We start from the raw sequence: 27763 nt of genomic DNA, 5'->3' as shown, positions 1-27763 counted from the left end.
ATATCAGTAAGACAGATGGCTTTCAAGCTGTGCATCAGGCATCACTAAATTTTAACAAAAAATTCAGGGCTATGTCCACACTTCTACTAATGAGCATATCTGAATCAGTTTAACACGTGAGGAATGATCATTTCAGTTACAGCAGTACTAAAATCTGTTCGGTCTGGAATTTGTCCCAGCTTTTAGAGATGACAGTACTGCTTACCAAATTGTACGTTGGACATTGGAATGTAGGGAACTTATAAATATTCTGTGCAAGTAACTAGACTTACTTAAGATAGGCTGTTGATTCATCCATATCCTGTCTTTCCTGCTGTACTGCATTTTGGATCTGAGGAAGTGGTGGAAACTGAAGTATCCAGAGTGCTCCACTTCCATAGTCTTGTCCTTTGCGAGTCAGGAAGAGTGGGGGGGAAATGCGAGCAAGCTGTACAAAGGGCCCTGGTATGACATTTTCACTGTTAGTTTCATATCCAGCATGTTTGGTGGGGGAGGATGAGCAGGATCTCAAAGAACTTTGGTAACAAACTAAGTGTTCTTTATTTTTGGTTGGAGTTTAATGAAAATAGGAAAAGACAGGTATCTACAATAATAGTAGAGGGAGTATTAGAAAGGTGTATTGTTAGTTTAGCAGAACTTCCTGATGTTGTCCATATTACGTATGTATTTCAAATGCACGTATTCGTACCAGTGTGCCTAATTCTGAAACATTTGACTCTCTGCTCTGTCACTGCTGCTGATTGAAGAGAAAAATAAGTGTGCTCAAGTAATAATGACCTATGGACTTTACTGATCTCTTCTGTTCTTTGTGTTATCGATAGAAAAGAGAATTTAGAATCTTCAGGAGAATTTAAGCCAACTTTATCTCAGATTAGCTGGCTCATACTTCATCACTGGGGAGATCTGTTGGGTTCTGCAACAGGCTGTTTTTCATGATCAATGTGACTTGGTAAATCAATTATACATATACAATTTTAGGTTGCATTCTTCACCACCTGGGGAGTTAAGTCCATCACATCTCTTGAGAAAGTCACCTTCTCCAGCTTTAACTGTAAACTGCAGCAATGTGAGTATATCCCTGCCTGTAAAAATAAATAAATAAATAAATAAATAAAAGGTTACCAGCAGATAGCTCATGTCCTAACAACCTCATGTCCTTTGTTTGTCCAAACAAAGCCTATGTTTGAGCCATATTACTCTGGTTGGTGTTTGTGTGAGAGAATGTGTAAGGTATTGCCAACCACCTGGCAGCTATGAAAGTCTTTTTAAGACGTGACAGCAGCAGAAGTTCCAACCTAATTTACTGGGACATCAGTTCCAGCCTTAACGGGACATTCCCTGAGGCTGAGAGAACTGCAGTCTCTACTCAGTTATTAGGTTCTTTGCTGAAGCTATACAATATGCTAAATAAGATGAGTGTGATTCATGTGGTAAGGATTCTTCTGAACTTGGTATTGCATTAAAACTTTTGCTAAGCAGCCATCTAAGTGTAAAAGTGTTTCTACCTGCTTGAGTTCAGTTTGGCAACCTAAATAAAATATCGGTTCTTGCTTTCTCTCAAACATTTTTTCCTCTACTTTATATATTTTGCTGGTATGTTTGCAGTAGGATGACTTCTATCTCTATTGTTGCTAGCCTAGTTTTCACAAGTGCAAAAGGTAATTTAAAACTACTTAGATTTTTATTGTGATTGTAACAAGATGCAAAATAATAATAGAAGAGATACAATTTCATAATTCCTATAGTTTAATGCATCTCTAACATAGGAGGTATGAGGATTTTTATCATTTAGCAAGAATGTGTTGATATTAACTACTGTAGATGATGTCAATAGGAATTTGTAGTTTATGTTACTCTATGTGGAGAGCGTGTACCAGTACATTTTGTGTTGGATTTATTTGCTGAATATTGAATTAGACGCTTAGTAGTGCAGATGTCATCACAGTGAAATAGTCTTGACAGATGTGTAAGTATCACCTTTTATTTAAGCAAAGTCCAGTGCTATGTGAACTTTAAAAAAAATAATAATAAAACACAGTAGATCTTCTTTGATACACATTTTTCATTAACTCTTATCTAGTTCTTAATGCTTTTACGGCAATTTATAATGTTCCAGTAATGTAATAATTGTGACTAAATTTAGAATTTAATTCTGTCCTTCTACTATTTCTGTTCTTTTAGGTGCCAAATAAGGAGTTGATTCAGTTATGTCCTTCAGAAGCAGAAGTTCTACAGAATTCAGAACAAAATCAGGGTGCTATTCCATTTCCTAGTAATGAACCTCTCCTCAGTAAGATTTATTTCTCGTATGGGTATTTGGGGACTGCAGGGAAAGACATGTATAATAAAATTTGTATTTTTGGAGTGCACCAGTATACAACCATGTATAAATTGTAAAGTTTCAAGAGTTTTGTCAGTGTTTGTCTTAAGATGAGGGAACTCTTAAAAGAGATGTGTTGTCACTGGAATATGAACAGCAAAATAAGCTGTTCATTCTCATGACAAAAATAACATCCTGCAATACAAGTTTACCATTACGTTCTTGCATTCCACCATTTTAATTAGGTACTTAGAGTTTTTTCTGCAGAAGAGAGATAGGTAAGGATAAGTATTGTAGTGCAATATAAAGGATTTGGTTGTAACTTGTGAACTACTGTTCTTATTGTACTTTATGTCTTTCTTAACTACAAACTGTGAAGAGCCACATAGAAACAGCTGACAAAAATGTTTCAGAACTTTTTCTTCTCCTCCTTCAAGAATGCAGCAAGCAAGAAGTTGGGGTATAGGATTCCTTGGCTCTGGAAGAGGAGAATGCTGTTGTATTAATTTTAACATTAAAGGCAAAGTGCTGTTAAAGTCATGTTTATGCTTATCCTGTACCTCTGCTCTTAGAAGTTTTTCCATCTCCCTCTTTTATGATCAGTTACTAGAGCTTAATTTATAACCTATAGCTGTCTTCCAGTTGAGCTATGATCCTCAAGAAAGAATTTGTAAAAACGTTTTTTCAGGATAGGCAAGGAAACATTTTTCACTGATACTTGAGCTAAAACTTTCTTACTGTTGTTAAAGGTAAGGGTACAGAGTTGATTTCTGGAGCTAACACATAGTAACTCATGAGGTTTCAGGAGTTCATCCGGCATAGTACATCAGGTGAAAATTTGGGCATATTGTTGTGTTCCCCACTAAGGTGACAATAACTAGAAAGCAGCTTTCTACTTTGGAGGCATGAACTTCACTGCATGGATACAAGGTTTATTAGCTAGCAGTTGACTGTCTGCAAATAACCCTTATTTCTATCGTTTTTACTTTTTTATTTTTTAACATTTGCATGTAAATGTTTGCGTCATCTTTTTTTTTTAAAAAAAGTGTTGTTTAAAAACAAATCTGTTTTGAAAGTTACCATATTATTCATGCTTTATACTGCATACATAAATATTTTAACAATTTTATAGGTGGTAATTCTCAGCTGGACTTCGCAATATGTGAAAATGATGACACTGCTGTGACTGCTCTTATGAATTACTTGGAGGCTGATGGAGGACTTGGAGATCCAGCTGAGCTCAGTGATATACAATGGGCTCTCTAGTTTTGCTTTTTTTGAAATAAGGAGGAATTTTAAATCCTTAATGCACAACAACCATACATCCTCAGTACTGTATTATGACTTTTTTATTGTTGCATTTGAATTCATACATACTATCAATATATTTTTAAAGACTGAAGCCTTGTTCACAGAGAGACGGTTTCTGCTGCAACTATGGAAAAATGCAGTATTTTTTTTTATGATGTGGAACCTTGAAGTTTTAATACCAAACTATCTGTAACTGGAATGCTTAAAACACAGCTATATTTTTTCTAAGAAGCTTTAACCAAAAGGTACTGTACAATGTACAGAAATATTTTTTCTTAGATTTAACGCTTTTATTTATTTTTTTGTTTCAAACGAGAATATTGATTATCTGTGTTACTTTCTCTAGAACCTAGTCTACTTACAGAATCTAAAAATATTTATAACTATTAAATTTCATTAAAATGATAATATGCACACACTACAGTTGTAAAATAAGGTTTTGTAATTCTTAAGTGATGCAGTTTGTGATTCCTTGCTTTTTCAGAAGTGCAGTTTTTGTAGTCAAAAGTGAAAATGCAGTATACAATTCTGCAAGCAAGGATTAGACCATCATACCAATTGGAAGAAAAAGTTGTGAGAAAAATAATTTCAATCATCTGCCAGTACACAAACATGATAAGAGTATGAGGAAAGAGAAACAAAATCTTTGCTACTTTGTATTATTCATAAAGTATTATTAGAGGGGCAATGCATGGAACCTAAGAAAAGTAATGCTATAACTGTAATAAAGCACTTTGGTCTCATCACAAATTATTTGCTAACTAGAGAATTTTGGATAGATTGTCTTAGTTCCAGAGTGAGGATAGCATTGTCTATTAGTGAAAAATGTTAAAATTCTGTAGAATCTTTTATAGTATCTATGTTTTGGAGAGATTAGGTGATTTCATATTTCTTCAGTCTGTGACTTTTTAAAATACTTGTGTAATATAGTGCTATCTGTAAGTAAACGCTATATAGAATGATCTTCTTCTGAGGAACAGCTTTTCCAAGACCTGTATACCAGTTACAGCAGATTACTCAAGAACATGGCGTTAAATAGGTTGCTTTAAAACAATATAGCATTAATATATAAAGTGGATCTTTTTCTTTCTGATATTAAAGGTATAGATAAATGTGTGTATCACTTATATATCATAAAAGCACAGATTTTTTTTTAATTAATTCAGGTTATGAAAGGAAAGCCTTCAAAGATGTTTGATATATGTGCATCTTTGTTTAATACAAACATTAAAACTTGACCACAGGTACCGCCATAAGCACTCTTAAATTTGTTCGAACTGTAAAGATGAGCAATCGGCAGCCCGTTTCAGATTTTACAAAGGCTGAAGTGTGAACAAAAGGTAACTTCTCTAAGTAGCCGCCAGATGTCATGCTTCTACTGTTGGATGACTACCCTTTCATGAATGAATACAAAATTTTGTCATACATTGACTTGTTATGCTTTGACAGAGCAGCTTTATATCTTATAGATATGGATTGTTTCAGAAATGATGAATTTTTGGTGACATCTTGTACAAGTTTCCTAGAATGGCTTGTTGGATTTATTTTGTTTTTCAGTCTGTAGATATTTTGCACTGAACTTGCATGTCATTTCCTGCATTCACAGTTTTTTAAAGACATGGGGACAAAATTACTTGTTGTTTGGCTTTATTGGAATAAACTGTTCTGTTTCTTCACAGAAAATGAATTTGGGACTATATCATAAAGCAAAGTGAGAAGAATAAACAAGCATTTTCTAAAAATCGATCGAATTGTACTTGTACATCTGTAAAATAAGAATTGTAATTTTTGCCATTGTGAAATGTATTTTCCCTTTTCTATGTTTTTGACCATTAAGGTAAAAATCAATTATAAATAAAATAAGAAGTACTGTGGCTAGCACAGAGAAATAAGTAAATACATGACTTAATATTGCACAGACTCTTTACAACATGGTTTGTTTTTTATTCTGGATTAGTTTGAAAATGGTGTAGATGTTATTGAAGGAGCATAATACTTATTTAACAAGATCTGTATAACCTTCCAGAGTTAAACCACTGGTTTGGATTCTTACTGCATTTTCCTAAAAATATTAATAAGAATAATTAAAAAAAGTAACAGTCATTTGCAGTCAGTGATCAATATTGTATGTCTCAATTCATTTTTAGATTTTCCCTTTAATGTTTGCAAAATTTTCTGGTTTAAAGAAGTCCTAGAACAAAAAGTGTCATTTGAAAATATTTATGACGAATAAAGAGGTGACATTTTTATATACTTTTGAATACAGTTGAGGTAGTTATGTGCTTATTTCTCTTTGTACAACAATACAATTCTAGTAAGATAAGGACAGATTTTTTTGACTTGGTACAGGTTATTGGAGGATGTGATGAAATCAGGTTAATAAAATGTTATTTTTATGCACAGCTGTTAGTCTGCACACAATTCTATCTGCTCATTGAATTTAAACATAAAGTACTTGTGCTTTCAGATCCCAGGTTCATTCTCTAAATACTTAAATGGGGAGTTTGAACTAATGTGGATTCTGGTAGCTCAAGTCCCTAGCAAGGGTCACTTTTTTCATTTACTTGCAAGCACCGTAGGCTGAAATTGGTCATTTCACTGGTTGCTGACTGTAGTGTGTTCCTATTTGTGATCCAAGCTGAAATGAAGAACATACTCGTGTGGAAGTGATGCTGCTTTTCCTCAAAGCCTGACTTTGGCCTCTTTCACTTAGTCTTTTGCTTCTTTTTTGTAGGCTGACATACACCATGTAAGTTCACAAAATGTCCTGAAATTCCAGGAAGTAATCATCAGCTGGAAGGTGTTGTGCCACTTGGGATTTCTCTGAAGATAATCATTTTATTTCCCATCCAATATGAGAATATTTTTATTCTGCACAAATATGGAGGTCACAGAGGTAGTTGGGGTATAGGTTCTTGCAGGTTAGAAGCTGTAAAGGCATGTTTCAGGACAGCACAATTAGAGGATCCAGAAGAAGGTAAGCAGAGTGGTGAATGAGCTGCTGAAAGACAGCTTGTGCTGCTGTAATATGTTCTGTGTGTACCTCATTTCTAAAAGATTCGTCTGAATAGCTCCCTATACTGTGGCAGATGGCTGTCATCATTGAATTTTCTGGGTTCTTCATAGCCTAATTGCTTTCAGAAAGTTCATATCTTCCTTGTGAGGAACGGAGGCATGTCAAAAATGTTCATGTCTCTTGGAAGTAGCAAAGAGCAGTTTCACTGGTGCTGTTCCTGTCTCTACAGCTCTTCTTACATGAGGTCTTGGGGAGCTGCTGCCAAACTATACCAGCCTGCTACATATTTTTGTTTTTATTTTTAATTTAAGGGCCCTGTGAGCTGCGTATGTTATGTGTCAGCTTCTGTGAAGTGTTTTTACTTTGTTAAATGGGAGAGAAATGGGAGTGAAAGGGGAATGAATCAGAATGTCTGATTAATTGAAGTTCATATGTATGGGCAGTTACTACATACAACTTCTTATCCTTTGGTTGTTTTCCTGTCAAAATCTCTAGAAATACACAATCTTTGGAAATAATAAGTTTGTGGGAAAAATCTTCCTGGTTGTTGCTCTCATAGTGCTGGCCCTATCTGTGAGGTAAATGTTTACCAGATCTCAAGCGTACGTGACCTGACATCTGCAATCTGTCCTACAAAATTTAGGGAATTTTGGCACGACTGAGAGAAAATTACATAATTAATAGACTCTTTTGTAACAATGAAGTATATCAATGTGTTTCTAGGAAGGACTATAAAAAGATCAGCAGAACTTTGAATAGTACAATATTTGAGTTAATTTGCAATGGTTTTAAATCTCACTTTAAAGACTGCTTCTTGCATAAATCTTACAGATGAGGCTAAACCATATAGAATACTATGCTACTGGGCGTTAGTATTTAGGCAAAAATAATTTTGAGTTGATTAAAAATTTTTCAACAGGAGTGGTTCCATCCTTAGACTTTTTTTGTCTAAATAGGATAATAAGCAAATTGGTTTCTTAATTCCTCATCTTTGTGCACTTTTGACTTGCAAGGCCTTCAAAAATACCTCTTTTTCAGGACAAATACAGTTGCAGTGTCAGTTAATGCTTTTGTTGTCATTTAAGAGATAGTAAATCTTCTATTTTTGAAAAACAGTAACAAACCAGGCAGGTGAATTTAGTCTTGCTTCTGCAAGGTACAATCACCTGCTAAACACTTATTCTGCAGAAGTGAGCTCAGAAGGGCACCAGGCTGGTTGTGCTTCGTTCTGCGTGGAAGGTAGGAGCAGCTACAGCATTTAAGACTGCCCGCTCTTCTGTGGGCAGCAACGGGCATGAGTCAACTCCTAAAGAAAAGAATAGGGTAAATGCAGCAACAGCTTTAACTGCTTTCAGCTCAGGGGAGTTCCTCAGCTTCATTTGGTGTGTCTGTTTGGTAAAGCCTGAGGGATGTCTATTCCAAGTGTGTGTGTTTGAACTCCCTGCGTTGACTCCATGGAAACTACCTTTGTATTGCAGGAAGAGCTTTTATCTGTTTTGGCTCCCACCAGCTTCATTTATGGATTTCTAGTTCATTTGTGGATCACTGCTGCTTGTACTGGAAGAGACAGCAAACAGTTTTTTCTCATCTTCTGTCTCTGTGTTTTGTCTCTCTCATGATGACTTAGTTTTTTATGACAGTCCTTCTTTATGAACCCACAGCTTTAAAACTTCTTAAATCATAGTTCTTCAGAGCTGTCCTGCTTGTGGTTTATTACAGTAATTTACAGCACGCTCCTAGATTATCTTTGGGGGGAAAAAAAAAAGGTGAACACGTGTTTAGTTTGTTTTAACTTTTGGGGCATTTTGTATCCAAATTCTAGAAGGAATGTCAAGTTTCCAGTATAAAAACATGTTTTGTGTATCTCAGAAATCAAAGGTCATTATTTCAGGGTTCTTACAGTTACTTTGGTGGAAAGCCATGGGAAAGAGTCCAATGTTGTGCGAGTTTGCAGATAAACAAAAAGATCAAATGAAGTGAAGCTCCAGATACAGTTGCAGGAAAAATAATTTTATTTAAAAAAAAAAAAAAAGACAGTCAGGACAACTACTTGTATAAATAACCTGAAATGCAATTCACTGCCTTACTGCCATGCTGCAGGCGAAGTGCTTGTATGACTGGGGCTGTGGAATGGGGTCTCTCAGTTGCTCTGTGATAAAGCAAAGGGGGTTGGATTGTTGGTTCTTCTGTCTCCATCTTTGTCATATTTAACCTTGTGAGCATCTACTCACTCTGGTAAGCTTTCTTATCACAAGTGCTTTAATGGTATTTCAGTTTTTGGTAATAAGCATTAGAGGTATTAACTTTAAAAATGGTGAAGAGGGTTACTGATAGTCTGAGAGGAAAACATTTTGAAGTACTTAGGCTGGATCATTTCTCACTTAGGCTGGTATAACTGCTGCCTTTTCATGCAATCAATTTCACTGAATAATCAACCCCCTTGTGCTAATCCACCCACAGCTGCATTTTTGTAATTATTGATGTTGGGTTTCTGTGGATTATCTAATAACAGAAGTTGAAACACCACCTTATCAATTTGAAGGGAGTTGGACACTGTGCTGAGTGTAACTTGTACTACTGGAACAGTTTGTTTATGTTAGTAAGCATGGCCCTTTTTAGAAGGACTGGAAAGTTACTCCTCTGGTTGCTGCCTTCAGCCTCGTTTTGGTGTCTTGCTTTAATCAAGCTATGGCTTTTAAGACTGGGTAACAGGGAAAAAGGCTTCCAGGATTTGGTGAGACATTTGCTAACCCTTATGACTGTCCTACTCAAAAGCAGAGTCAAAGTTGTTCGGGTATTTTTGGATCAAGGAATGTGGAAGATGGATCTTCCAGTCACTTGGAAGAGCCTTGTGACTGACATTTTTGTGGCAGAAAGTTTTTCATCAGACAGAACTTCTAACCTGTTCCAGGGGTTTTAAACCAGTGGGTTTGTATGTCAAGAACTGCAGTCCCTGATGTGGGAATTAGGCATATGATGTATGAGATGACTGGATTATATTTTCCTCCTAAGTGATCAGACTTTAATAGGTATTTTTAATTTGGTCATTGATGTGCAAGGAAATTTGTAGGTACTTCTATTTGTAATTCACTGAAATGCCCAGTGTAATTTTCTGTATGCCATTGGATGGTTAAGCCGTTCCTTGCTATGAAACAATTTGGGAAACTTCTTCCAACCCTTAAAATAGTTGTAATGGGGAATGAACTATGAGTTCTTTGCAATTTTGTTTCCTCTGAAAGTTGAGTTTCACAGGGAACGGATAACACAGCTTGTAGGATTTTTAGTATGACCCTGTTGGAGTTTAACATTTTAACTGATTACTAAACTGATTACTAAACTGATTTACTAAACGTGACTCCATATCAATCAATAAGATTCTTTGCCTCTGGCTTCAGTGTAGTCAAGATCACTATTAAGAACAGTTGCAATGTGACCATTAAAATGGAAGTTCAAAGTAGAAGAATTGGCTGGGTGTAAATCCTCTCTACTGCCATGTTGTATTTTTGTGTATTCTTTCTCTGCAATTAACATTGGATAGATATAAGGGCTTTATATGTACAAATAGATATGTTTAATTCATGTAGGCTGTAGATGAGATCATCGTATCAGATCTACTTATCACTTGTGGATATAGTAGTCTATCCTTTAATGAGACCAAACTTTCTAAATGTTTCTGCTTTTCAGGAATTGTTAAATTGAAGTCTTAGTTCATAGCTAAGAAGGAGAAAAAGCAGCAATGCTCATGTCTTGCTCTCAAGGTTATTCCCACTGATAATCACATGGAGAACAAGTCATATTTAAAGGCAGTGTTTTGGCAAAATATTTATGTCAAAACAATGAAATAAGCTCACATTTCACATCACTTATTTAATAGTTTATAGCAAAAAGGTTCTTCAGTGTTTCTGCTGGGGATGCAGTGTGTTTCTGCCATCTCAGGGGTGTATGTCTTTTTTTTGACTGAATAGTTTTTAAATTGCATGTCATCATCTTGAGGGAAATTCAAGTAATAATCTAGCTAAAATATGCAGATGTCCACTGTACATTTTCAAATTATATAAAAGGTTTTAGAAATCTCAAGCATAAATTGTTGTAGAGTTTTAAGCATGTTTATTGTTGTTATTCCCTGACATTGGTTGAACTTACCCATCAGTTAAAAAACTGCAATTCTTGGTAGCTGCTCAGGAGCTGTAAATAACAAGTTCATTTTACAAGCTTTAAGTTTGAAATAGTGGCCTAGAATTGATTATATGTATTTCATTTTCAGCTTGAAAACACTAACTGATTTTGCACAAGTTCTTTGAAAATATCTGCAGCGTATGATTTTTTTTGTTGTTGTTGTTTTAAAAGAAGATTTAGCAATTTCCTGCAGAAGGATCCCTGCTTTACCAGGACTGCTAATTACGTGATAGCATTTTGCAGTGCTATCTTGAGAGATTCCAGGGCTAGTTCTGAACAGGCTGCTTTGTATATGGCACCATGCAAAGTGAATCCTAGAAAGAAATCACCTAATTATGACAGCAAAGCTTGTAGGTCTAACCTAATTGGCTTGTCTTCCACCATCTAGCTCCAGGTCCAGTTTAGACATCTCTACACACCACTGCTCGGTATGGTGTAAACATTGTCTAAAAGCTTAATCTCATAGGCATTTTAATATAAGTAGCTTTATTCATAAGACTAGCTCTGTTCAGAACTAGCTACATGTTTAAGTATTTGTGCTTGGAGTGTGCAAGGTAGAATTAAACTCCACAGATTACATTGCTTCTTTGGTTGGTGGTTAAGCAAAAGTTTTAGCAGTTTGTGCCAGCACAATAATTCTGCACTAGGGGGAGAAAAAAAAAAAAAAAAAAAAAAAAACAGGTAGAGCCACGGGCAAAAAAAATAAAAAAATAAGTTTTTAGCAAATGTTGATAGCATCAAAATAGCATTGTGATATTTGTAAAGTTGTAGTCAAAAATGGTAGAAGCAATCTGCATCTCAATTTTAAGCATTGTTAGATTTTTTAGTGCAACAATTTTAGTTATATTTTTCTTAAAGAAATGTATAAGATCATTAGCATTAGAAAAGGTATTAATAGCATTTACTTGTGAATATACTTCAATAAACACTAATGAATCACCAAGATTTTTCTGCATCAGAGAAAAAACGAGTTCAAAAGGCATTTGCTGAAACTTCATAATAAATGCAAACATTAATTACAGGCTGAGCAGAGGTTCTAGTATGGTAATAGGAAACTTGGCTGAAGAGCAAAGCCAGGATAAACCTGTGAATTCAGACATCATTTAGCTTAAGCAAAGCCGTACATAAACAGATGTGACTTCCCTTTTGTAAACTCAGGATCAATCCCACTTCCAGGTTTTTAACTTTGTCTATCAATTCTCAATGTTCTAGTTGTTATTGCTGTGTATTTTTAGCAATTAACTTACTTTCCCAAAGCCTATAAACTGAAACAAAAACATTTTCCAGTCCTGCCTGTTGCAACTTGTGCCGCTAGAAGAAGAAAAGGAAAGGCCCATGAGGACAGAAGGAGAACAAAGAAGGGAGCACAATTCTCTACCTCACTGGAACAAATGCGAGTTTCCTGCAATGACCACATGATTTGTAATCTAGCTCAAGGTGAAAATCCATGGTTTAATGCTGAAGTTGCTTTGTTTTTTCAAGTAGGTGAGATCTATACATACACCTAAATCATAATGAAAATGAAGAATAATAAGTTGGGATTTGAGTCGCCCAGCTGGCTTCACTATGTGTGCTTCTCTCCTTAAGGCCTTCTGTGGAAGTGGAGCAAGTTTAGAGCCCTCAGTTGTCTTGTATTTTGAAAGTGTGTAATGGAGTGAGGTGCCACCTCTGGAAGCCTTAGCATGAGAAGTGAAGGTGTAACCTTCTCATGCTTCTTCAAAAATGGATGCTCTTCAGTCCCTTGCACATACCCATGTTTTCCTCTATATAACAAGTCTTGATGTAAAGAGAAGTGCAAATTAAAACAGACATACAACAAAAATGACACTTCATGTTTGAGTTTTATACATTACCCCCAATCTCATGTTATATCATAGGAGAGGTAATTCAGAGCTGTGGCTCACCTCATCTTCCTTCTGAATAAGGAGGGTTCAAGTAGGTTTTTACCTAGTCTTCATAATGAGAAACCTGGAGTGGGAATGATTTAAGCGAGAAAATCTCATTATCTGGGTTTTGATTTGGTTCATCAGTACTCTGGCAGAATTGCATCATTTAAATGAGTTTAATTCTGAGAAGCTTAATTAAATAATCAAATTGGGAACCCTGTTAGGATAACATAGATGTTACTGCTGGTTGGAGCTTACTATTGCAGTGTGGTTTTTACTTGTAGTTTTGGAAGCTGGGTGGTGTCTTTTTCATTAATCCTCTATTTATGCTAAAATAATCTGGATTATGTTAGCAATGAAATTGCACTGCTTCGAGGACTGGTACAACATAGGATAAAAGTAATACTAGAGGCATTTGTATGTATAGGTTTGTGTGCCTTTAGACAATGCATCTTAAAAAATTACCTTCTAAAACTGCCTTTTTTACAGAAATTGGAACTTGGTTATGGACATCAAATGACATTGTCCCAAGACTGTGCTAAAAGCTTTTAGTCCATAGATTGTTTCCAGTTGTGATATTTCTCCACCCACCTCAACCTGGAGGCAGAGATGTTTCCTCTGCTGGAGAAGATGCATTAAATTCACCTTTGGTTTCCTTGACTGCTATGCCAAGCTTGCAGACCCAGGTTATCATGTAGCACCAGTTGTGATCGTACTTGTTTTGTAGTACGTGAATTCTTATGCCTCAGAAACTGGGGTGGCCCTACACACTAGTTATGATCCTCACAAATTTAGAAGGCTTGCAGTTTGTCGTAAAAGGGTAGTGTGCAAATGAGAGCAGATGTTTGCAATGCCCAGTTCTGAGAGACTCCAGGTTAAGGGGGATCCCCATGATTGGGGTTGATAATGGCAAGCAGGTAACAAAATGCTGAGCTGAGACAACACACTATGAAAACTGTTGGGACCATATTTGCTCTTATCCTTATTTTAGAGCCAGTCAGGGTCTAGAGCTGAAGTCCGAAAACTCTATGCATTTTCAATAGCATAAGGCTGAGACCATCAGAAGAAGATTCTATACTGCTCATAAAATCCTGTGCTTTTGGGTAAAGGGCATGAGTGGGGTGCATGCTGCTTGCAGTAGCTTTGCTTCTTGACAATGGCTGGGCAGATGGACTACAGTACTTTACCAACAGTGTCTAGAACTTCATTTGCCCTTGCTACTTTTTCCTCATCCTCACAAGGAGCTAGAGCAGGCCTCTTCAGATACACTAAAGATTGCATTCAAAAATGTGTATTGATGTAGAAAGTTTTGAAAACCCTCAAAAGCAAAGGAAAATAACAGGGAGCACTTCCTTATCACTATTCTTATCCTACCTTACATCATCTATGGAAGGATACTGAGTTCAACAATCATCCATTTTAAACAACTAGCTTGCTGCTTGGGATAGCTGTATAGAGTGTTGCTACTTTGCCACAGACAGCCTGTATGACCTTTGGAATTCACATGATACCATTGTCTCCTCTCCCACCTGTGAAAACAAAGCTCAAAGTACTCCACACTTCAAAGGCCTTTTTTTTTTTTTGAGCATAATTGCTCAACTGTTACAGTAAAAAGGACCATAAAGTGCACAAGGCAAAGGGACACTAGGTGTTAGTGGTACTCTGCTAGTTTTCCTGGGAAAGCAGCACATATGGAGAGTTAATAATTGCCAAATGTAATTATTGTCAGGCTAGAGGCTACATTAACGAGCAGTGTATAGAGTGGATAACTAATGCCATACCAATGTAAGGAAATCAGTGTAAAAGCCAGGGATGGGATGGAAAGTTCTTGCCAATTTATTAATGAATTAGTACACCGTTGGGTTAAAATCAAGAGGAAGAACATTGGATAACACTAGAGTGGCTGGACTTTAAAAAGTTGAAGCTGCTGGCTCTTGTTGTCTGGTGAGGAACATTACAACCTTAAAGATTTTCCTGGTAACTCTTCTTGAAAAGCAAAATAAGCATGATGAACCAAACCTGAGTTGTATATGAAAAACTGCACTTGCAAGCAGAAATTACATTTTCCAGCTTGATTAATTAAAGTGTAATCAATAGCTGGGACACAGCTGTTGACTAGGAAACCAGCATATGGAGTTGATCTGTGATTGTCTGAGGAAAAGAAGAACTTGTGCGCACATTAGCCATACAGTTCTGTCATAGCAATTGCTGTTTATGTTTAAATCTTGCCAGATTGACAGTAAATCTAACTGGGACTTTGATGTTTTTAAGGCTTTGGAGAAAACGATATGTAAAGATGAGCTAAAGTGCTAAAAGTGAGCTCAGTGCTGTGCTGCTATCTATAGTATTTCCTGTCTCACAATAGTCCACCCAGCTGTCTTCTGTATAGCTGAGTGCTCAATCCCAAGTAATGATGCACAGAAGACGTAATTCTGCAATGCAGCACAGTGCCAATGGCAGCTGTCAATTCACTATCCCCACGCATTAATGAAGACTACAGAGGTTCCTCTCAGATCCATCAGAGATGTCCATGAGCCTGTTACTGAGCCAAGCAGTGCTGTCACTGAAAGTTACCCAGAGTATTCAGAAAACAAAGAGCAGGCCAGGAAAAAAAAAAAAAAAAAAAAGCATTTAGATTTCTCTGAAATTCTGCAAAATGAAATTTCATCCCAATTACCAGAAAGCACATGGGAACAGCTAAAGTAAAATTCACTGATTTGATTCACTGGCTTATGCGAGTAGCTCAGACAGGAAATACACAAAGAGCCCAGCCCCACTGCTTCAAGGACCCCTCCAGCCTCAGAAGAGGAGGTGCAGTAGGAGGAAACCTGAAACCAAGCATTTGGTTCTTCTCACAGCTTCTTCCCGTTTCCTACCTTTGTAAGTTAGTTTGTTCTTTCTGTCTTTCACAAAGGTTGGTCATGGCACAGAGCAATGCTTAAGACAGTCCTCTCTTTTGGTCAAAAATCAATGTGCTATGAAGTGGAGTACTTGCAACTGCCCACCTTGTCAGAGGATCTCCCTCTGGTGTAGCAGCATCTCACAGTAAGGGGTGAGTGTCCCAGAATAAATGCCTCTTGAGAATCAGGTTATTCCATTTACTACTTCAATGGATAGTTTTCAAACTTCAGCTTGGCCTTACAATAAATATTTTCTCTTCTAGATCAAAGAAACATGTCAGGAAGCTTCTGCCTGATTGTCCCCATCTAATGACCGAGGGAAGTCCTGCCACTACGCATGAGCATTGCCAGCCTGGCTTGCTCGCTGGGGTGGTGCCTTGCAGTACTGTTCAGTGGGGACTGTGGCACAGCAGGCAGCAAAGCAGAGGCATGCTGGACATGCAATGTGCTGGCATTGTGTATTGCTGTAGGTAAGAAAATACACTGTAGTTTGCTGTCGGACACAATCCAGATGATTTACACCATAAGCGTGTGTGTGGGAGCTTGCTTTCCACAGGCTTCATTCTCTTGTTACAGCTAGTTTTCTATGTTCTATAGTGTTCTTTCTGACATGAGTTTGAAACAAAAGAAAATTGCCTCTTTTTGAGTCATCCCAGAAATTATGTGTCATAAGTGAATGCTGAATTTCCTGCCTCCTTGACTCCTTGTCTGTTCTTCTGAGCTTAGAAGTTGTACCTTTCCTTTGAATTATTACTGTGATGATCTAAGGAAAGCAAATAGTTTCCTCCATCACATGAACTTTATTTGAGCATGAAGTCAATGAATCAGGGCTGGGAAAAAACAAACAAACAACAAAAAAAGCATTGTATTTGTTACTCGTTGTGGTTTTCTTGCTGCGTGACCCTCCCTGGGATCTAAAAGCCATCCATATGCCGAGCCTGACCCCCAGCATGTATACGCTGGCATAGCCACATAAAATCACTGCAATGACACTGTCTTCTTCAGCATCTGACCTAATATGTCAGCATGTGGATATGTGACCTAACAGACAAAGATACAGAGCCAGGTAAGTGCCCAGTGAATGCACTGATGCACAAGCAGCAGAACAAGCGATTTTACATGAAGTTTGTGCTAGCTTAGGCTCAAAAATATTCCCTCCAGATCTGCCTTCTTTGGCTGCTAATGCTTGCTTTAAATACCATTCTGTGCTGTTTTGGCATTTCCCCCACCCCTTCATAGACAGAGCTTGTCTATGGAGCTGAACAGGCATTTTTGGGAAGTGGGAGCATTTAAGCAGATAGAGAAGCTGCAGGGCACCAACAGATGAATGATACCAGCCCTCACTAAACATAATGCAGATGCAAGTTTCAGCAGTCAAAGAGATTTACTTGCTCCTGCTGCTCCATCAGGGGATATACCTCCACAAGACCGTGACATAGCTCTATCATGTCCTGTTCTTGCCTCCACAAGATGCTTACGTAGTTTCAAACAGAAAGCAAGTATCTGCAACAGGTTAAAGCAAGAGATGGAAGAGAAAGACAAGGGTAAAATAACTGGAGATTACCATGCTTAACTTAGCATTTTCCAAATAGGTCAGAGTGGTGGAGGCAGAGGGTTTAGAGTGTGTCTGTAGCTAACATCTGCTGCCTCTTTCCTACAAAATAATCGAGTGCTCAGCTGGGCTTCTCCCCACAGACCTTGCAGCTGTGGCAGACTATCAGGCAGTGGTAGGTATGTCATTCCTGGAGAATCAGCTGTGTAATCTGGTCATCTGGGACTCCAAAACCCACAGTCCCTTGACATACTCCTTTTACAGGTCAGTGATTTAGACAGCTGGAAGGTTTGGTGGTGTCCATGTCATCAGTGCAACTTTGTTTTCCTCACTTAATGCCCCACCTGGTTCCCTGGTGGTCTGCATCAGATTAGCTGGTGAGAAATTGGCAGGTTTCTGCCATGAGTCTTGATCTACTGGAAGAGATTACTGCTCCAGGTGCTGCTAGCTAAGTGGCCTGCCTCTGCCATTTCATGTCCCAAAACATCTCTTCTTGCTGAGGATTTGTTTCTGGGTTGTGTTCACAATGACACTATCCTCACCTCCTGGATCCCTCTCTTTATGCTGCTTACTGGAAGAGCTGCTGGCCTGCCTGGGCTGTGTGAGAGACAATGGAGCACAAAGGAAAACATTTCCCATAACATCTGTTGGAGTCACTAGAAATGGCGTGTGTCCATCTGAGATGCACGTGAGCACAATGTCTCCTGTTTTGGAAGTGTCCTAAGTCTTGTTCTCCCCATTCATTTCCTGCTGGGCTATCTTCTCAGTCTCATGCTCCCATGTAGCAATAGGTGGTGGAGTCACATTTAATTATTTTCATAATAATATTTTATTGATGTTGGAAGCTCAAGTCATTGTTAACAGAGATTATTTCCACCTGTGAGATTCCAAAAGGCATTGGCAGGTGTGCCCAACTCTCAGGCTAGCTGCTTCCCCACTGAAAGCAAATTCCAGGTTAAATAAATCCTGAAACTCGAGTCACGGGAGGGAATGTGAGCTCAGAGCAGGAGACCTCACTCCCACCCACCCTGTTTTGGAAATGCCATTTATGTGCTCTCAGTTGGATAAGACAAAATTTTTTGCAACTGCTTGAAACCCGTCTTGGTTGAAGTCACTGGGGGCCTGTGTCAGTCTCCCAGTATGCCTTTGATGTGTGATTCCCAGTTAATGTGGGAGCAATCGTCTGCATAATTTTTATGAAAAGCAGGAGCACAGCTTGCCTTAATGTTCTTCTATATGTAAAATAAGACATGTTTAATTTAAAAATACCATCACATACATAATGCAGCTTTGGTAGCTGACAGCCCAAACTGATTACCATAGGCAATATAGATCCTGTGGGCTGAATGTGGATCGAGGACATGAAAGGCCTATGACTTTTAAGTCTTTTTTTTCCATCATACTTTATCATTAGAAATGCATCACAGATTTTGTTCCACCTTACCAAAATGCTCTGGTAATCTCCTGTGGTCAGGGTGGGGACAGGGGCATCCTGCACTGTTTGACAAAATTGTCAGTAACTTTTTTGTATGTTAAAGGCAGTTCATTATTAAATGCTAAATGATGTCCTTACAGCACACGGTGGGGAGGATACATGGTGCTGGACTGGAGAGCTATAAGTAGAGCTGCTGGCTTCTCCTGATGATTTCCAGCCTTGGCAAAAACCTTGCTGAAGTTGCTTAAGTTGATTGCTTTTGCTTGGCTTCACAGTTAATGTGGCAGGAAGGTTGGCCAGGGGAAAGCCTCTGTGGCCCTCATGATGCTTGCCCCTAGGGAAGTGCTTGCAGAACACCTTGGGTAGAAAACGGACCCCAAAACAGCTACTGACTGAAACCCTGCTCAGCCCCATTCAGAGCTTTGGGTCAGTCTGCTGGTGCCACCTCACCAGCAACATGCGGCATCTCCCCAGCTGGCAAGAGATCCCTGCTGGGAGGGACAGTGGAAGCACTGGTCGGTGAGTGAAGAAAGAAGGTGAGATGACAGCCACCATGGCAGGAACAGGGCCTGGGGCTTTGCATGGGAGGTGGCACTCCTGAAACCTTCTCTAGTGTCCTCCCAGGTACCTACAGTGGCAATCACAAGCACCAGATAGCATCAATGGCTTTGCCCCATGCTAGCCATTCCTGCCCTGGGGCCACCTTTTCAGCAGTTTTGGTGCAACACCTATGGTGGCCTCCAGGCAAGGTTTTGGCAACAAGCTGTGACTCCAGCGGGCTGGCAAGCCCTGGCCCAGCCATGCTTGGCTTAGCCTCCTGCCTGGGGGCACCAGCAGGTCTCATTTCCCAGGCCCCACACCCTGGGGTGCCATTTTGGCACTGTCCTCAGGCCCTGGCCTGGTGGTGCCATGGGGTGGTTGTGCCCCTGCCCAGCCTTGTTCCAGTTCATGCTCCACCCCAGGCCGGGGGGTGGGTCTCAGGAGCTTTAAGCTGCTCCTTAAATTAATTTTCAGGCTCACTTGAGTGGAAAGCTTTGTTTCATTCTTGTTTGTTTGGTGGGGCCTGGTGGTCAGCAAGTGCTCTGAGGAAGCTGTGTGGTGGTATGCAGGCCCTGGGTGCTCCTGGGCCCTCAGGCTGCCATACATGCTGACATTGTACCTTGTTAACTTACGCTACACCTGCTCCAGGGCATGTGGAGCACTGTGCCATGCCTCCTCTGCCCTGTCTGTCTGAGGGGTTTGGGCTGCTGTGGAAAATTCATTGCTGTGAATTCAGCACATCATGCAGAAACGTTAAGAGCTTATATATGTGTGTATTTATTTCATGTATATCATTCTCTCCTAGCAAAGGTACTATTATTTACACGTGTATGGGTCCTTAGACTAAAAATAAGCATGGGCTGCAGGAGGTAAGGGAAGAGAACTGGCCTGAAGCCAGCCTGCCGAGATCAGTGCAAGGTAAATTAAGCTCAGCCTTGTGTCAAAAGAGGCCCACTTTGGCAAAGAAAAACGTTTACCCATCTCATGCAAGAATGAGAATACTGTGAATTTGCTTGGTGGATCATTGTCTCACATCTGCAGCATTTGCATGCAGGGATGGAAAAAAAGTGCTGCCAAGCAGCCTGCTGGGTGCCTGCATGCTGCTGCTGCAGCTCACAACTCGGTTCTCAGTGCACACCTGTGTTCAAAACTGCTTTCTCCTTTAGTATTTAATGCTAACCACTCAGTTACAAACATGCCATCCACAGGAGAAATGATGAGAAGCTCATCATAGTGTATTATTCATAAAACCTGACTCATTCAGATGGATCATTTGCAGTTAGTGAACTTAAAGCGATTACTTCTTACCATATTGTCTGTCAAAACATGGGGACTGAGAGAGGTGATGCTTTCATTCCTCATCTTCATTCACAACCTTTTGAGTTTTAGTTCCCTGTTAGTTTCTTGGCTTTGAACATTTTGCTGTTTTTATTTCAGATTATTCAACTTGTTCAGCTCCAATATTCTTTCTGCACATACAGAAAAATCACTGTTATCAAAAGCTGGTTCAGTTCAGCCAATTCTTGTTCCAGATATTCAGATGGTAATTCCATCACTTCAGAGATTTTATGTTCTTTTAAAACTTTAACAGCAAATGCTTATGGTTGTCACCTTAGATCTTATTTAATTCATCTTTAGAAATATATTATGTTTCAATAGCCAATGTAAGAATTTTACACTTGATTTTAAATAAGCTTATGTCTAAAGTAGGATATCGAACTACTAATGAGTCCAGTTTAAGTGTTTACATATGCATATGTAAAAGCATATGCATGTACTTTAAAAGAAAACAAGATTTTTCATTACCATTTAGCCTGAAGTCCTGGTTTCCAGAGATTAAGGGGGACATTTATGTTTGCAAAACACCTGCCAAAAGATAATGGATACTTCTGACTCGTGCTTTATCTTAAATGTGAAAACATAATTCCTCAGATGCCTGAGATGGATTGAAGATTCTTTTGAACGTTCCTTCTATATGTTTTGTATATAAGTTAAAAAGACCTCAAATCTGAACTTTTTGACATTTTTGATTGAATTTTAAGGTGGTGTATGTATAAATATAGCACTGCTGTACACAGTTTTACAAGAAGCCATCTCAGGAGGGGGAACTGGAGAATAAGTTATTTGGAAATACTTAAGTGCTTCTCTGCTGAACCCAGGACTAGCAGAAATCATCTGCAGATGTTAAGAAACAAGAATAGCTTTGATCACTTAAATTTGAAACTTTCTTTGAGAACAGTTTTAAGATAAAGTAGTTATTTTAGGAACCAGAGACATTATAGAAAATGGACATAGGTATTCTCATTCAAACAGATTTTTTTTTGCATTCAGTTACCTGAATTAAAAGAGAACTGTCTCTTTAAAGATGTTCGTAGAAGTTTTTGGCACAGAGACAAGAGCCCCACAGCAGGGCTGCTGATGCTGAATCTGAGCCCTGACGCCTGTGCAGTAGCAAATTGTACATTAATGAGCTGATGGAGTAGTAAGATCATTTTGTAGGATGGTGTTTAACCAACGAGAAGCGACAGCCGCAGGTATTTTTGTGAAGCCAAGCTGCCAGAGGAGGTATGCCTTCCACCTTCAGCAAGATTAGACTGAGAGTATATTAATCTTGTCTGAGACACACGTTGGCTTATCCAGCCTTATTTTGTTTTGCTGTGCTCACCCATTTTCTTTTCCTTACATTTTCTTTTCCACATATTTAGCCTTTCATCATTCACCAACCAGCTCACTTCTGCAACTCCCATTCTCTGTCCATCTGTTGTGGTGAAGGATCTGCAATGGCAGCAGCAGACTGAAAAAGCATGAAGAAGATCCAGCTCAAGAAGGAGTGACCCCATGGCCTGGCAGTGCTTCTGAGCTGTTTTGCTCGCCAATATGCCCTCATCCTAGCACAGCCTTTTCTTCCCCTGTCGTTCAGCACTGGTTTCACCAGACTGAAAGGTGAACAAACATTTGCATATTCCCGTGAAATATACGTTTATATTCTAATTTTAATATTAATTTGTTTGGCTCCTGTTCTTGGAATATTTAATTTCATGAAAATCCTCAATATTCATCTCATTATCCCAACTGTGTTGCTCTGTTTCTCTAAACGTCAAAACCAATGCTTTGTCTGGGATGGAAGCTAAAACATTTAACCAGCTTTAATGGAGACATTGTTGAATAAATGCAGTCTGAAAAAGCATTTTGACATCTAGAATTAATTTGTCTGTATAGCAACTTCAGTAAGATATCCAGATACTTTTGTAATCAGAAAAAGCAACTACTTCTCTTGTTAACCAGCAGATAATTGAAATTGTGTTCATCTTGCACACCCTTTGACGAGAAGGAAGAAGTCTGAGTTTAATTCCCCCCATTATCTTGTGAATGGTCCTCAAATGGTTTATTTTAGGTAAATAATGTAATGGCTAGGTGAAATCCTAGTTATAAGCTCTTCATATCAACCATACTAACTCAGATATGACTCACTTCCCACTTAAAATCCCTTTGTCTCTTCTTTTCCTTACCCTTAATACAAAAAGACAGGACTCACAAGTGATGTGGAGAATAAAGATCATCTTGATGTTTTTTTTCTAACCTAAAAAAAAAAGGAATCCTTCAGAAACGAAAGCTTTATTCTCCCCCTTCCTAAGGTGCAAATTCTCTGGAAAGAGAGAGAGAGAGACTAAAAAAGAGAGTAGCTAAACTGATGATCACCGCCTTCTTGTGCTCCTCCTGAGCTGTGTTTTCCATGTTTCTCTCTTCTTTCTTTCAGAATAAAATAATCCCTGTTATGGTTGTCTGTCACTTTGCTCAGAGCAAGGCAAGCGTCACTTTGACTGATGTAGTAAGACATCTTGGTCACAATCCTAGTCAGCCCATAAGACTTTCCTTACCACCTCCCATTTCTCTAGACCAGAAGGTTTTAGTAACTTTGTGTGATTAACTTGTGTGGTGCTTGATACCTGCAAGCATCCCTTCCCACCCTGCGTGTTGAGGGTGAATCAGCCTCGCAGCCTGTTGCTGTTTCCCATGCCTGTGAGTCACCAACAAAATATGTTTGGCCGGAGAAGTCAGTCCAGGAACAAGCACGGTTCGTGTACCTCAGACTCTTAGAAATGGGAAGCAAACGCAGTTCCTGTTCTCATCGAGACAGGATACCGTCACCTTCCCCGGAGGCCCTTGTGGCCCTAGTATGTAAGGAATGTCTGAACCTGCCTTGTTTTCCTCTTTTGAAGGCCAGCTCTGTGGTTAAAGCAGGAGCCTAGAGGCCAGCTGATTGGGCTGGCTTTGACACTGACTCACTGTGAGATCTTGAGCAAGTCACTACAGTTATGTCTACAGCATGCCAGGCAGAGATATCTGTGACTCTGGAGCCGCATCAGGCCCTGCACACTGGCTGCCTTTGCCAGCTGTGAGCAGGGTGAGTGAGCCCAGGGACCGGACAGTTGTGAGCACAACTTGGCTCCTCCGTGTTGTGCCTACATACCACCGTGCTCAGAGGTCTCTGTATGGTGTTACACTGCAAACCTGGATACATCCTGCACCCCTTTATCCCTTGTTTTCTTCCTTGGTGGTACAGAGAGAATAAATTCTGTGTGGTAGGATGCAGTATTTTCAGATTCTCTTAAAAAAGGCTCTTTTTGCTGTACTAGTGCTTTATTTGCTGAAGAGCCCAGCTAAAAGGATTTGGGGTATAGCTATAAGCCTGATTTTAGCAGAGCTATAAAAAGACTACATGCAGGAGCACCAGCGGTGCAATATAGAAGTTGATGCTGAGAACAAACTGGACCAAAGGATGTGCTTGCTGAGTACCTGGGAAACTTAGAAAAAAAATAAGGTGGCACTCTTCATGCATTTCCCCAGGGAATGGGAATGAGGAGGTCATTATGAAAGGAACTAATGGGTGATAATATCCGTATGCAAACAGTGCTAGGCAAAATGGAGCATCATGAGTTCAGAATTAGTAGGAAATGACTAGTGAAAGTTATCCTAATGGTCAGGGCACAGAAGCTAAAGTGTAGGATGTCACCACCAGCCAGGCATAGCTGAAGGGCAGTGGTGCAGTCAGGTGTGAACAACAGTGTACAAGGAACGGACTTGCCTGTGCCTAGAAGAAAAGCCTTCCTCAGATTAGGCAGATGTAACAAGTTGAATCTCTTGAAGGGCTTTCAGTAGGCACTGAGAGAAGAGTGCTGTTCATTGTGTCCTGCTGTGTCCACCATGCCTGCTTTTCTCTGATAACATTGTGCAGTACTTAGGGACTCAGGTGTTTGCCTTGCTGGTATTGTTGCATTGTGCAAGCTCTGTGTGTGTGTGTGTGGAGTATTAAAGTATTTAAGTGGAGGGGTGTTTATTTGGCACATTCCACCAATAGGTCTATCAGTAAAAGTTAGCACTGCTACCTCTATATTTTTCTTGACTACTGTCACACCACTTTGTTGTGGAATGTTTTTTTCCTGTGTCTGAAGATAAACACTCCAAATACCCAAAGGGCTTCTGACTTTTCTTGATCGAGCCATTACGTTTACTGGGTATATCAGAAATCAGCTACTGAATGTAAGTAATCATCTTCTGATACAGAAAGAGAGAATGCTACAAGAATTGCATGGGCATGAACCTAAAGAGTACTTGAGCCCAGTGAAGCTACATCTATAGCTACATGAGCCAGCAGGAGACCTCCATGGAAAGAAAAATGTTTTGTAGGCCTGCAGAAATTTAAGAACACAAAACATACTTTAGAACTGCGTTTTTTCCTTTTCTGTTTTTAATGATTGCTATCATCCAAAATAACAGAAAGACAAAGCCCATCTGAACCACCTTCTGAAGTTGTCTCTTGCTCATGTTCTACAAAGAACGACCATCTTCTACCTCTTATTATTTTTTGTAATTCTCAGACATGGCCTGACACTTCTCTTATGTTCTCCTCAGTGTTCAGGCTGAAAAAGTTTTCCTGCAGCCAATTACTTTTGCACCCACATGGATGTGTAAAGTTTTATGGAAAGCTTTCATGCCCAGCTGAAAAAAAAAACTTGACTTTGATTTTTCCTGCTAATACTTCAGGGGCTAACTGTACAAGCTTCCCAGGTAAAATATGTAAAGCTAGTTATCTCAATAGTCTGGTGATGGCCACAATTCCATGACTGAAACAATCCCATGCACAGGAGCAGATCGGTCATTTCTTAAGTGGTCTTCTTCCTTCTGGGAGATTTAAACTACAAAAATGTCTTTCTTTGTGTCTTCATGTCTTTCTGGCCAGCCCAGCAGAGCCAAGGCAGCAACCCTTCTTTGAGTTCAGCAGTCTGTTCAGTGTGCGAGGCTTTTCTTACAGTGTTTTCAAAAGCCTAGCTGCAGGCAGAGGCAGCAATGGGACAGCAAAGGTCAGAAGTCTGACGGTTTGGGGGGGGTACAGTTTTGGGGGCATTTTGTACCGGGGCTGCTGTGGAGTAAGTCAATGCTATTGGCACTGAACCTCCTCTCCTCCTCTCCTTTTTAGGAAGGGTTTATACAGGAATTTAAACATAAGGAGGAAAGTTAAATTATTGATTTGACAGCTAGAAACTGTTTGTGCACTGCTTCGTCCCAGGACTGAACATAATGTCATACATAAGCTTGAGGTTTTGGCTCAGACAATTAGCTCTGTGGTAGTTAAGTGTTTAGTAGCCAGGATACTAAAGGTAGCTGAAAGCCAGGACAGCTCTGACAGCAGAGCTATGATAGCTGGTCAGAAAGCAAACATTCCCAACATAGATGCAGATTCTAACAGTAAAACAATTTTTGCTGAGTGGGCAAATTCCAGCTTCCTCGAGTGAAATAAACTACTCTGACAGAAGCATGGTTCTCTCTGCTTATCTTCACATCTGCACAAGGTGCTGTTGCTGGCACCGCTCTGCCACCAATGGGCCTGATCCCATCACAGCTCTGGCTGACATCGCCGTGCCAGAGGATGTAGAAGCAGAGACCTGACCTGAGACCACCCTAGCTCAGCTTCAGGGTTAACACCCACCTGTGAACAGAGGGAGCGACTCACCGAATCTGCTTTTTAAGCTCTCCTGAAATGAAAGCATATGCACAGCCTAGGTGTGAAATCATCACCCATGTGGAAGAAGATCCCTCAGCTCTTCTAGCTGTTGTGTTTTAGGAAGTGGTTTAGGTCTAAACGTAAGACTTCTGGGCCCTGGCAAGCTGCTGAAATTTTAAATAAAATGAAATAGAATTGGCTGTGGTGTACACAGACTGTTACTGTATTTAGGAGCCCTGCCCATGAGGAAGCACTGATATGGAGGTACGGGGCTAATGACTATTGTGCTGCTAAAAAGCAGATGACTTCCAGGTGAGAGCAAAATTGAAATGTGGATCACTAGAAGTCATCAACACTCCCAATTAACCAGCATGAGTCACTTAAACTGTAAAATGAGATAGTGATGCCTGTGAGTGTTGCAAGGATAACCACATTAAAAACTTTAAAAAACAACAAAAAATGTTTATCATTCAGGAGGAAGGTTGAAGCAAAAACACAGAGTAGATACACCACAGATTTAATAAGAGTGCTATTAATGGCTGTTTTGCAATGGGTTTAATCTGCTCTTGCAGTTGCTGCCGGTGGATGGCACAGTCCTGCTTGTGCCCCTGCCCCTACGCTCCAAATACCAGCTTTGCAGCAGGGATCCTGGGGGCCTGATCCAACTGAAAAAATTATTTTTTTCACTCATTCAGCCCAACCCAGCCCAACCGGGTGGTTCCTGTGAGGCTGGCAACCTGATGAGGGGACAGAGTGATGCCCAGCTGGGTGGTCAGGCAGTGCTGGAGCAGCTTACATGCGAACCCACGTCCCTCGCTGTACAATGCTGTCAATGCATAAGACTCCTAGCACCACATTCGTAAGACAGTGTAAGTCAGTATCTGTTGTACCTTCAAAATGCCTCTGCAGCTCTTGAAATACTGGGCTCAACACTATTTATTGATTTGCAACCACAGTAAGCAAGGGAAAAGATCTTTCCTTTCACCTGCTCAAGCAATGAAAAATGTTAGAAAACACTCTGATTTGTCATGATCTCCCACAGCCTTCACAGGAGGGACTTCTGAGATGCTTGCATTCTCAGATACCACATTTTCACAAAGGTAGAGAAAATCAACCTTTCCTTGCAAACCAGCCTCGAGCAAAAAAGGCTAAACTATTTTGGGAGATGAGAGATAAGCATTTCAGAAAGCCTTATCAGAGATGTGTCTTAACTTGCAAAGATATTTTCTTTGATGCAAACAGTTGTTTGAAACGTTCTGTCAGCTCAGATTTGCTTTCAGATGAATCTCACTTGTATGCCGTCCTAATAAAGCTCTTCTGAATTACTTTAATAAGAACCCTCACTTTCTGAATTAAAGTGTTAAAAAAAAAAAAAAAAAAAAAAAGAGGAGTTACCAGAGTTACCAGAAATGAATAGTTGACTCAGAAAACTGACTGACAAGCATGGAGATCAACAGTTGTTCCAACAGCTTGCTATGGTGCAAGTGAACACCAGTCATCTCCAGAGGAACAAAGGATGGAGAGCTGGACCCAGGAGCCCGGCACTAGTGTGTAGCCAACAGCAAGCTGCAGAGCAAAACAGTAACATTGATGGCCTCAATGAAGGTTTGAGAAAATGGGCAAA

The 27763-nt window shown here is 39.5% G+C and overlaps 1 protein-coding gene across 11 annotated transcripts in view; it reads left to right on the top strand.

Moving 5' to 3' along the window:
- BMAL2 (basic helix-loop-helix ARNT like 2) overlaps window positions 1-5896 on the top strand; it is a 40691-nt gene extending 34795 nt beyond the window's left edge. For all 11 annotated transcript variants that reach the window (XM_035540855.2, XM_035540859.2, XM_035540856.2 and 8 more), the window contains 3 exons: window positions 979-1066; window positions 2182-2290; window positions 3453-5896. In XM_035540855.2, coding sequence (XP_035396748.1) covers window positions 979-1066; window positions 2182-2290; window positions 3453-3586 — 331 coding nt within the window. In that variant the 3' untranslated portion in view covers window positions 3587-5896. The remainder of the gene's footprint in view (window positions 1-978; window positions 1067-2181; window positions 2291-3452) is intronic.
- Window positions 5897-27763: the final 21867 nt, after the last annotated feature.

This window comes from Cygnus atratus, chromosome 1 (genome assembly GCF_013377495.2).
Source record: "Cygnus atratus isolate AKBS03 ecotype Queensland, Australia chromosome 1, CAtr_DNAZoo_HiC_assembly, whole genome shotgun sequence".
Taxonomy (NCBI): Eukaryota; Metazoa; Chordata; class Aves; order Anseriformes; family Anatidae; genus Cygnus; species Cygnus atratus.
Note: the sequence above shows the minus strand (reverse complement) of the source record. Positions and strands in the feature narration are given on the sequence as shown.